Below are 12344 nucleotides of genomic sequence, written 5' to 3'. Positions count from 1 at the left end.
AAATATTAGGGTAGGTCTTGAGTTTTCAAATGCTTTGAGCGAAATTTCAAATGATGCCCTTTGTAGATTGATTAATAAACATTATTCTTTTATAAACTAATTAATTTTATTAACGATGATAAAATATCAAGATTATAAAATAATATATATGTACTAAAAAAGGATTATAGCTAAAGAGGGAGGGGACCTATGCAATCTAGAGAGTACGGCTGAATACATAAACGATGCGAAGATTAAAAGACATTAATAGACATTAGTCTTGATTTGTCGATCACTTTTTGCCTGCATTATCCAATTTACGTCTTTTCAGCTGGATTTATCGAGAGGCAAAGCGTTAGTGGGCGATGAAGAATTGGGTCACAACAAACATTGAAACTTGATTGGCCCAAAACTACTGGCCCTATAGTATGAAACTTTTTTAACTCGTATTTTTTCAAAGTTTTTTGTTATTAGCATTCTAAAAAAGTCTATGATACTTTAAATTTGTAAAAAAAAAGGGGGAGTTTTAACGAAAAACCCACGATACTGTTTATTTTAACGAAAAACCACATTTTTACACTAAAAAGTCAAACTTGGTACTATTCATTTTACCCTTTATTTTGTCCTTATCATTAAAACTCAAAGTTTTCAAGCCATTTTCATTAGTTTTCCTAAAAAAAAAAGGCATTTTGTACAAGAAAGCGTGAGGGACGATAATTTTAGAGTGCCGATGACAGCGTCATTCTAGAAAAATAAAAATTAGTCAAACAAAATTTATTTATGAAATCCAAGTGAAGAGGAAGCTAAGAAGGTGAGCATCCCCTATATTTTTTACGGGGTGTGCTATCCATACACCCTATTTTACTTCTCACACACCCTTTGATAATTTCTGTCCATTGATCTTCTTTAATTCATCTGATCCGACGGCCGAAAATTTAAAAGGTGTGTGAGAAGTAAAATAGGATGTGGATATCATACCCCTTTTTTATTCACAGACCCAATGATATGGTTTAGTTTTTCAAAAACTTGCATTTCAAAGCTTTCAACCAACGACAAAACGTTTAGTGTTACAAAAGTGGCACAATAAAAATGGTTACGATTAAAATGATTACAATGAAAGAACACTTTAACCAGTATAAAAAAAGTCGCCTATCAACTCTCTCTCTCTTTCTCTTTTTCTCAAAGTCCCTTTCGAAAGGCCTGCCATAATGGACAATTCGTTTCCTTGTGTTGAACGTATTCCAACTTTGACGATATCTCTCATTGTTTTCTTCAAAATCAATCTCCCCAACCTCTCACTTGTTTCCGCAGCTGCCTTTGTCACTTGTTTTGGTCCAAGATTCCCATGAACCCTTCACCAAACTCAACCTTTTCTTTCAAGTTCATGGATACATTTGTGCTCTTCTCAAGAGCACTAAAGCTTTTATCCAAGTTTTCGGATTCAAATGGTTTCTCTTCTTCATCCGAGCGATAGTCTTATTTAATCTAAATTGCAGAGAGGAAGATTAGAACTTCAGTGTAGAGAGGAACCGTAATCTAGTCAACTTGGCTACGCTCAGGTCTGCGAATTTCAATGGTTCTAAAGCTTCCCCCAATGAGAACACCAAACACTTCTTCGTGGTGTTTTGGTTATCGTCTATGGATCCTAGCACTTTCTGTTACTTTAGTCTTGTTGGGAGCAATTTCAAGATCATCTCACAATGTGTTTTCTGGATATGGCAACAAAAACCAACTCTCAATGAGAGTGCCACTAAAAGGGAATGGCAACCCCCCAGTCTTTGCTTATTGGATATGTGGAACTAAAGGAGAAAGTGAGAAGATTTTGAGGCTTTTGAAGGCAATATATCATCCAAGAAATCATTATTTGCTGCAGCTTGATTCGGGTTCATCGGATTATGATAGAGGGCAGCTAGCTCTCTCTGTTCAATCCGAAAGAGTTTTTCGATCTTTCGGAAATGTTTATGTTGTTGGGAAAAGTTATACTCTCAACCAGATGGGGTCTTCTGCTCTCGCTGCCACACTTAATGCTGCAGCATTGCTTCTAAAGCTCAGTGCAGATTGGGACTGGTTCATCACTTTAAGTGCTTCTGACTATCCACTCATGAATCAGGATGGTGAGTGATTTCACATCAAAAGCACTTAAATCATTGGCAAACTCACTTAATGCTGAAAATCACTAAAATCTGGCTATTTAAATATCTATAATGACAGGAATTTTTGTTTTTTTTTTCGGGTTTCAATATCCTAAAGGTCATTCTGATAACGATTTCGTTTTTAGTTTCGATAGAATACATGTATACTTAGCAACTTTATGACTTTAGTTTGTATAACCATCTTGATTAATTGATTAATTTGATTTACTGACTAGGAATTTGTTTAACTTTTTGTGTTCATCAGATCTGCTCCATGCTTTCACTTTATTGCCAAGGAATACCAATTTTATACATTTTACAAACAAGACTGGCTGGAAAGAGTAAGAAAAATACCCTTTTTATCCATTTTTAATTTCTCTTGTATATTTTTCAGCAAAGAAATTAGGCACCTTGAGTTTTTCACTCACCATTTACCATGGCCTGAGTTTTCTAAATGGAAGTTGGTTTTCTGCAGGCATATGGATCGAATCGTTGACGATCCTAGCTTATACCTTCAACATGTTGCTCCTCTTTTGTATATTGTAGAGAACAGAACCATGCCAGATGCTTTCAAAATCTTTGGAGGTAAGTTGTTCGTAAAGAATTTCAACTGATTTTATATTCAACGAGAAACTTTTGAGTGCGATAGTCACACTAACACGTAGTGTTACTGACAAACTTCTCGTGTTCAACATGTTATGCGATTAGAATAGCTGCAGGTTGGCAAAATTTTAAGTTTTATTATAATTTTGTGAAATATATAGGTTCACCCTGGACGATTTTAACCCGAGATTTCCTGAACTACTGTGTCAAAGGATGGGATAACTTTCCCAGGAAGTTACTGATGTACCTCAGCAATGTGCCCTACCCTCTTGAATCCTACTTCCACACAATCATCTGCAGCTTACCTGAGTTCCGAAACTCTTTAGTGAACAATGACCTAAGGTACATTATTTGGGACACAAACGCGCTCGGAGAAGCGCAAGTCCTAAACATATCACACTACGATCAAATGCTGGCAAGTGGAGCAGCCTTTGCAAGACCGTTTCGAGCAGATGATGATCTGGTGCTAAACAAGATCGATGAGAGTGTCTTGAATCGGACCTCAGGAGGGTTGGTTCCGGGCGAATGGTGCCCCGGGATAGGGAGAAGTAAGAGCCTGGAGAACTCAGCAGCTGGTCAGGAAGAGTTGTGTCCAAGTTGGGGCAACATTAACCATGTCACGCCGGGTCCTCGCGGCGTTAGTCTCCGAGAATTTTTGCCTAAGCTTGCTGTAGAAGGAAGATTTACAATCAGTCACTGCCAGGAACAGTGATATTCTTCCAAGCTTGCATTAGGAACTTTTCCAGAATTTTGTTAACAAATAATACTTCAAACTACGTTTGAGCAGAGGGCTTGGATTTCTGCTTGAACTAAGCATGTATGGTTAGTGAAACAGGAAGATTAGTTCTGCATTATCTCCCCCAATGCGTTTGATGACAAATTTTGTTTGGATCTTCCAAATTCGAAACTTTTTCAGCTTGAATTTGAACAGGCTATGAAACTCGCAAGCTGGTAACCATTTCTTTTTTAGATACAACGATATTAGAGACGGAGGTTGAGTTAGAGCAATTCCACCCCAGTGGAATTTGCCCAGGACCCAGCACAAAAACAAGGCCAGCACCTGTCAACCAAGTTCACCCCTCAATTTGACTGGTACCCAGCCCGAGCTGGGCTCTGGACCAGCCCAAAAGAGACTGAGCAAGAAGCTGGGCTGTTGGCCTGGCGCGTGCGCTTCACGGAGGCGTGGCGCGAGTGCCCGACAGGCTTTCAGAACGCGGGCCCGCGTGACAGGCGCACTCAGTCCTCCCCCCCCGAGTTGGCGACGTGGCTACCTTTGTGCCGTTGGATTTCCAACGGCTAGTTTTCTAGACCGTTGGATTTCCAACGGTAAAAAAAATTTAAATTTTACTTTTAAAATAAACCGTCGGATCAACGATCAACAGTCCAAGTTTTTTTCACAAAAAAGTTAAAAAAAAAAAGGCCCAACGGTCAGAAATATGACCGTTGGCCACGTGGCAACTCCCTGTCTCTTGGATTTGAATATTTTTCAAATCCAACTGTCCAGATTAATTAACTATATTAAAATTCATTAAAAATTATTAAAAAAATACAGAAAAATTATTAAAAAATACATAAAATTTAAAAAAAATTACATAAAATTTTGAAAAATGTTAAATTTTTTCCTATAAATACCTAACCCTCATCTTCCACCTTTACACCACATTTCAATATTTTCTACACTTTCTATACTATCTACATTTCAATATTTTCTACACTTTAAGAGAAAAAAATGTCTTCGTGGAAGCTCATTGAAGATATTACGTTGTGTGAATGTTGGGTTCACACTACTCATGACCCGATTACGGGTAATGAGATGGATAAGCGAGAAATGTGGAGTAAAATTACGAAAGCGTTTTGCGATGTACATGGAGAAAACGCCAGAACTAGTCAAGGTCTTCAAGGTCGTTGGAAAAAACTCAGCGCATCCTTTACTTGTTCGAAAAACGCCATCTCTCATGCTTCCGGTAACCTCCATAGTGGGACAAGTTTAGCGGATCAGGTGACAATATTTTTATTTATTTATATGCATTCCACCCACATCAATATTTTGATTTATTTAATTTCGTATGTAATTTTTATGTTATTTCTTATGTAATTTTTATATGCATTCCACCCGCATCAAAATTTTAATTTATTTAATTTCTTATGTAATTTTTATATGCATTCCACCCACATCAAAATTGTAATTTTTATTCAATATTTTGAATTTATTTATTTGTGTTACACCCGCATTTTTTAACACTATGTTATCCCACATTTTTATGGACACTACAAGCTCAAGCATTCTACAATTCAAAGAACGGGAACAAATCATTCATTAGATGGGAATGTTGGCAAATTGTCAAAGATTGCCCTAAATACAAAATTGTGACAACTGGTCCAGAAGTTGTCATACACGGTATGGGTCTACATAGTTCTCCAAAACCAGACATGGCTGAATAAGAAGCCGACACATTTCAAGACACGGAAGGGATGCCTGAACAAGTGCCTGATACCCAACCGACTCGTCAGTCCCTCAGGCCCGTAGGTAAAAAGGCGTCAAAGAAAAAAGGTAGTTCTTCCAAGAATGACTACACTAAATATATGGAGGAACTTGCTCGCTAAGGTGAACTGAACATGGCACGAGAAAAGATTAGAGATGAGGAAAAAGTTACTGCTATGGCAGCAATATTAGCAGCTACTGAGGCCCGTGATGCGGCGGCTGAGAGACAAAGAGAAGTAGTTAATCGAGAGAACGAGCTGGTTAGAGAAGCACTTCATCGAAAAAATGAATTGCTTCGAGAAGAAAGGATGACTCAAGCAGATCGTGACACTATGAGCAAGTCTCTAGTAGGACTGTCTCCGAATTGTAAATACTTTTGGAATCGGAAAAAAGAGATGTCATGCGAAGGAGGCGTGCAAGAGATGCGGAAACAAGTCAAAGGGGTTCTAGCTACTTTTGTGACAACCAAGATCCTAGCACCACATATCCTAACTCGAGAGACTTTGTATAATTTTTATGTATTTTTTATGTTTGTTCTTTCTTTTTTCTTTTGAACTTTATTTAATTTCTTATGTAATTTCTTATGTTTTTTTTTTCTTTTTTTAGGTTTGAACTTTATTTAATTTCTTATGTAATTTTTACGTTATTTCTTATTTATTTTTAAAACTTTATTTATTTTTATTTAATTTATTATGCAATTTTAATGTAATTCTTTATTTATTTTTAAAACTTTATTTCTTTTGTACTTTATTTAAACACATGAAATAAGATTACATAAACTCACCAAATAAATAGAATTACATAAACTCACCAAATAAACTTAAAAACAAAACACACTACATAGAATTACATAAACTTAAAAAAAAATACAATTTATTCTTCAACCACAAGCCTCATTCTAATTATCTTTGCCTTCATGCAATCCCCACTGGTGCTCAATCAAGTCATTCTGGCGGGTTACGTGCCAGTATGGCTCTTGCACATTAGTGTACCGCTGAATGATCAATTCATTGTAACGTCCATCGCGTTCCAACGGCTCGTGTTGCACTGGATCTTCGGTCCCATCATGAGCACAATATATACGTGTTCTTGAGTTGTTCATCGGATCCGGCTCATATTCATCGGCGACATCATAATCATACTCATCTTCAACAATCATGTTATGGAGAATAATACACATCATCATGATGGATCGAAGAGCCTCGACATCAAACTTGATCTGCAGATGCTCCATATGCAAGCATTCGCAAGGATGCCGTAATTTTTTGCTCGGGAATAAGACCTAAAACATGAAAAGCATCCTCTTTTTGCACAAAGTATGAATCATGGTTGCAAATATCACTCATGATTTTGTTGAACAAATTTCGTTGCATTCTAAAACGCCGTCTAAAATATGATCAGGGAATATGTTATTGGGAATAAAATAATCTTCCAATAGATTTTTACCTCGTTTTTCCCTTGTTCTATCGAGGTTTGCAACACGTCTTGGTTTGGCTATCTGACCCACGGCTTCCATGACACGGCGGGAATGTGAGGCCTTCTGCCTTCTATGGTGATCATCCTCATCCTCCTCCATGAAGAAAGCCTCATCTCCACCTCCACCTCCACCTTCCTCGAGATTGGCCAATTCTGCCTGTTGTGCCAACAACCTTTGTTGTTGCTCCTGCAACTGTTTATACACCATTCTTGAAGAAGACATTGTAATAAGAACTCAAGATTTGAAAACGATGAACAAGGATTCTGAGCTAAAAAGAAGGATTGAGCTTGGTGTGAGGATGGATGTAGGGATGTAGGGTTTATATGGACAAAAAAAGAAAGGATGAGGTTCTGGACAATGCCACGTGGCACTACGTGATTGGTTGAAAATCTTATCGAAATCTTGGCTAAATTATTGTAAACCGGAAGTGACACGTGGCGTGTCGGGATTGGTCGAAAATATTATCAGAAATCTATCCACAAAATAGTACGTTCAGATAATGATACGTGGCATGACGTGATTGGTTGAAAATTTTATCGAAATCTTGGCTAAATTATTGTAAAACGGAAGTGACACGTGGCGTGTCGGGATTGGTTGAAAATCTTAGCGGAAATCTATTCACAAAATAGTACGTTCAGATAATGACATGTGGCGTGACGAGATTGGTTAAAAATCCTATCCGAAATTAAAACTATTTTATTTTTTTATTCTTTTAGATAAAATTTAAAAATATTTTAAATGGGCTGGGTGCCAGCGCATTTTGTAGGGATGGAGATCGTTTGTGACAGCACATTTTTTCACTAGGTGCCAGCGCATTTTTTTAGGGGTGGAGATGCCTTGGCCTATTACTGTTCATTGGAGTCTGTTACTGTTCATTTGAGTGGATAAATGCGCTGGGTGCTGGCGCAAAGTCCTTAGGGGTGGAATTGCTCTTATGTCCCACAACAAGAGAACAATAATTTGGTATTGAACTCTCATTCACGAGAGTCAAATCTTATCTCACTTACAAGTGAAAAGAATAGCATTAGATTGTATTACTATGATATCTATAATTTCCATCTCTTCTATTATTCGAAATCATTTAACCATGTGCAAATGTACATGGCTAGACAGGGTGCCCGCCCCTTCGCACCGAAGTTCAAATTTCTCTCCTCCTAAACCCTAGGTTATAATAATTAGATGATCTTCTTGCCCAAAAAAATTCATTTTACTATGTACTAAAATGCTCACGATACATACATATATAATTATGGGAGCGGATTTAACACCATATTTTACCTAATTTTTTATACATATTTTTGTGGAACTCATCCTGTAATATATTTTAACCATCCAATGCATTTCTTCTCTCTCTCTCTCTCTCTCTTCTTGCCAAGAAAAAGCCCTACAAATCTCATAGGCCATGGATGCAGAAAATAATTGATCTCCAGCCAGCCAAAGATGGGATTCAGGGTCAGCATCTTTACACTGACCTAATTAGTCTAGACAGATAACTATTAATTATATACGAGGCTTGTACAAAGATGGAAATGTGTCCAATCCGTGGCAGTGACAATCATTAATTACCACTAATTAAGAAACCATGCTTGAAAATAATCCTCCCACTAATCTCTCTTTTCATTGGTTTCTTGCAACAACTTCTGACAGCAGCCACATATATGCCTAACTTATTGAATGTTTCTTTCTCCTCCACCAAACCCTTCTCAGTGCCTCAGAAATCAAAATCGACACGCTTAGTCCTCAATTTGTCGAGGCCCATGTAACTGCACTCTACCCTCCATGCTTGTAAGTATTCTGAATTTTCAATGAATGAATATTGTACTTGATTTTAGAAAAGATATCTGCTTTATTTTATGGACCCCGTCTTTGTATAGAATGACTCATATGGAACCAGCTTTATCGTCACCGTGTTGGTTTTTTCTGTTTCTTTCAAAAATGAGATCAGTTTGTGACTTTACCTCGACAGTCTACCTTTTCAGGGGTCGGGAGGCTCACAGAGGCACTTTAGCTTCTCTATGGCCATCATTGCAGAGTTCATCAGCATTATGAATCAAATCGAGAACATGCCGTGTGGAATACGAGTCTGAAATTCGTTCTTAACCATTAGGTCATCCTGTGATAGTTTTGTCACCATGTTGTTTAGGTAAAATGATACAATGTTATATGTAAAAAAAATTCTACGTGACATTGCATTGTTGAACCGACAGGTGGTCCTGCAATTGTTCCACTCTTTGTACTGAATGTACCGACTTATTTATGGATTCCATTGTATGGCATCCAACTTGCCTATTTAGTATTCCTCTTCCTTCTGGTTGCTTCTACGTGGTGAGACCTGGCAAATTTACTACCACACTATCTAAAAAGGACTCTCTCAATAGTTTGAAGTTTACTTGGTCAGATGAGCAAGTTAAGTTGATGAGTGATAGCTTTGAACACAAGTGTCGAGTGTAATTTAAGAAAATGTCAACAAATTTGAACCCACCACACACATGCATCTTATAATTATGTGCTAACTGGTAACACATCGTAATATCTTGTACCACATATGATAACATGGTTGTGCGAGAAACCTTTTTCTTTTATAGCAAAAATACCAATTGAGAAGACAAAAGTTTGGTTGCATATCATCTATCGGGAGACTAATTTTGAGGCGGATGCGTGTAATTCTTTTTCTTACTAATGTTGTTTGGTTGCAGATCCTTCCTAATGATGTATCAACGTGGTTATACGAGACATTGTAGTTTGAACTGCTCAAGAGGGTTTTCTTTGCAACCTTGTACTTTCGTATTAAACTCAAGTTGATGAGAGAGATAATTAAGGGTTAATTAATAGGGTGTGCTATCCACACACCTCTTTTTACTTCTCACTCCTTGTTAATTTATGTCCGTTGATCTTCTTCAATTCATCCGATCCGACGGCTGAAAACTAAAAAAATGTGGGAGAAATAAAAAAGAGTGTGGATATCACACCCCTAATTAATAATATAAAAAACTTATGTCCATGTAATTTGAGATCTAACAAAATAAAAGGACTTAATTTTACTAGACTAAATCATCATTTGCGGAATCCCATCATTTTAGTAACATGGATCTTTCTTTGAATAGTGTGGCGCTAATTTGAAAAAAGTTGATGAGAGAGATAATTAAGGGTTAATTAATACAATGTGCTATCCACACACCTCTTTTTACTTCTCACTCCTTATTAATTTATGTCCGTTGATCTTCTTCAATTCATCCGATCCGACGGCTGAAAACTAAAAAAATGTGGAAGAAATAAAAAAGAATGTGGATATCACACCCCTAATTAATAATATAAAAAACTTATGTCCATGTAATTTGAGATCTAACAAAATAAAAGGACTTAATTTTACTAGACTAAATCATCATTTGCGGAATCCCATCATTTTAGTAACATGGATCTTTCTTTGAATAGTGTGGCGCTAATTTTCAAATGAGATCCTTCAATCACATTCGTTCATCGTATATTGTAAGGGTAATTTTCATTAAATACTGTTTATATTTAATTTTAAATAAAAAAATTTACAATAATTTTTTACAGCACGATATACGATAAACAAATGTAATTGAAAAATCTCCAAAATCCTAATTATTCCTAATTTTCTGCTCTCACATATCAAAATGTGGACAAGAGGCCCCTTCGAGAGTCAAACTCTTGTGGTGTATAGAATATAAGCTAAAATCCTCTAAAATAAGAGATAAGACTTTGAGCCCTAGAGATATTAGGGCATTAATAGCCATAAAATGGTCAAGAATTAAAACACTAAGAAGAACCAAAATTAATGATGAAAATGTGGCCAAGATCGATCCATTTTCAAGAATTTCTGGTTGTGATCTAAAGAAAACCAATCGAAATTACAAAGTTAATTTAATCATTTTCCCCTCAGCTGGAGCCTAATTAAATGTTCTACGGACTAATTAATCACTATCATAATTGACACCTGAGTTCACACGCGTACGCATCCGCACGTGCGAAAGGACTCCACACACTCTCAAGTCTCAACACTCCGCCCAGCCTTCCTCCAGATCGTCCCGCCGTGCGCGCCTAACTCTCAGCTCACTCCCGAGCTTAGCTTCGACGGCCAGGATCAGCTTAACCGGCACTCCGGAGAGCTCCTCCACCCGTCTCAGATTCTGACACGTAAAAACCGACCTGTCCCCACAGAACCTCAACCCGAACCAAAACGACGCCGCGAGGCACACTCTCGGAGGCACACTCGCCAACCGCTCCAGGCAAAATCCAAACGCATTTGACGCGGTCGAAACCACCGATTCCGCCAAATTACCATTCACCCCAAGCCTCTTACACCAATTTACGAAACTGCCCTCCGCTTTCGCATCCACGCTCCTCGAAGTTCGCGCTCGCGCCCTCCTTACGCTATTATTCCTCCTGGCGCCGGAGAATTTGGGCAGGATATTCCTCTTCATGCCTGAGAATTTGTACGGAACATTCGAACCGGAAACATCCGTCACGGAGCTCTCGGATTTCCGATTCTCATACCCGGTCTTTGTGGTCCCCATTTCTGTGCTGGATATGCAGGCGGAACAATCCGACGACGAAGACGACTTGGCGTCGCCGTCGCAGTCACCGGAAAAAAATTCAGGCGAGCAGGAGGAGCAGAGAGAGTGGAGATCGCGGGTTCCTGCAACAGATTTGCAGTTGGAGCAGAGAGGCTGGCGGAGGTGGCGGGCGACGAGGAAGTTGGCCTGGTGGACGCGGGCGTCGCAGCGGGAGCAGAGGAAGGCGGAGTCGGAGGGGCAGTAGAAAGAGGCTTCCTGGTCGCAGAGCTCGCAAGCCCTGTAAACTTTCTTCATTTCTCGATTTCCTGCGGAGCGTAGAGGAGGAATCGAAGTCTCGAGACGATTTGGGAGTTTGGGAAGAGTTGGTGCGGTGAGAAGATATGTGGGTGTGGCGAGGGGGATTATATGGAGAGAAAGGAGGTGTGGAGTGGAGGAATGAAATGGTGTGGGGAGTGACAGAGAGGCTAGAGAGAGAGAGAGATTTTTTAATTTTTTTTTTTTAATTTTATGGCTGAAAATGCAGGGAGTGTTTGAGTGGAGGAAGAAAAGTTATGGAGGAGAAGGAATGATGAGAGGAGGGAGAGGGAGAGGAAGAGAAAGAGAAAGAGAAATTAGAGTGCTTCAGTTCATGTGTCTGTATTTTGGCTTCCAAGACGTTTCCTTTTAACACACAACTCTGTCTCTGTCCACATAATAATCCTCGTTTCCCTCGAAATTTGCCCACTTATGCTCTTATCTCATGTATTCCAACCCTTGGGTTTTGCAACCTTCACTCCTCTTACTTTTCATTATTGCATTTCTATCCCCTTCTAATAACTTCTTTTTTTTTCCTTCACAAAACCTCGTATTAAGTGAGTCGCTTCTGATTATCCAATGGTGAAGTTAAAAAAACTTGTGAGGTTTAAAAGATAAGGCTCATTCAGAAACTTTCTTTTTATCGATTACAAAAACAATACGCCATAAAATATTATAATTATAACATGTTTGACTCATTGTTTTTCAGTTTCAAATTCTTTAAGTAACACGATTATCATTTTCAAACTTCTCACCAAACTCGCATGGTCTTCAAATTCAAGAATATTGCTCGTTGTTCGAACTCCGAATTTCATTGTGTAGAGAGATGCCCTAAAAAA

The 12344-nt window shown here is 38.3% G+C and overlaps 2 protein-coding genes and 1 long non-coding RNA gene across 3 annotated transcripts; 2 read left to right on the top strand and 1 right to left on the bottom strand.

Annotated features, from left to right (window-relative positions):
• The first annotated feature begins 1217 nt into the window (after positions 1-1217).
• On the top strand, positions 1218-3568 carry LOC103415013 (beta-glucuronosyltransferase GlcAT14C-like). The gene is made up of 4 exons (XM_008353371.4): positions 1218-2093; positions 2377-2452; positions 2587-2696; positions 2876-3568. Exons 1-4 carry the CDS (start codon positions 1553-1555, stop codon positions 3424-3426), a joined length of 1278 nt encoding a protein of 425 aa, XP_008351593.3. The 5' UTR covers positions 1218-1552; the 3' UTR covers positions 3427-3568.
• Positions 3569-8366: 4798 nt separating this feature from the next.
• LOC139188176 (uncharacterized) lies at positions 8367-8966 on the top strand. The gene is made up of 2 exons (XR_011571440.1): positions 8367-8458; positions 8640-8966. It is a non-coding gene; the product is annotated as an uncharacterized lncRNA (long non-coding RNA).
• Positions 8967-10469: 1503 nt separating this feature from the next.
• On the bottom strand, positions 10470-11960 carry LOC114826982 (B-box zinc finger protein 32). The gene has a single exon (XM_029108204.2). The coding sequence runs from the start codon at positions 11503-11505 to the stop codon at positions 10690-10692; it is 816 nt and encodes a 271-aa protein (XP_028964037.2). The 5' UTR covers positions 11506-11960; the 3' UTR covers positions 10470-10689.
• Positions 11961-12344: the final 384 nt, after the last annotated feature.

This window comes from Malus domestica, chromosome 09 (assembly GCF_042453785.1).
Source record: "Malus domestica chromosome 09, GDT2T_hap1".
NCBI classification, from domain to species: domain Eukaryota; kingdom Viridiplantae; phylum Streptophyta; class Magnoliopsida; order Rosales; family Rosaceae; genus Malus; species Malus domestica.
Note: the sequence above shows the minus strand (reverse complement) of the source record. Positions and strands in the feature narration are given on the sequence as shown.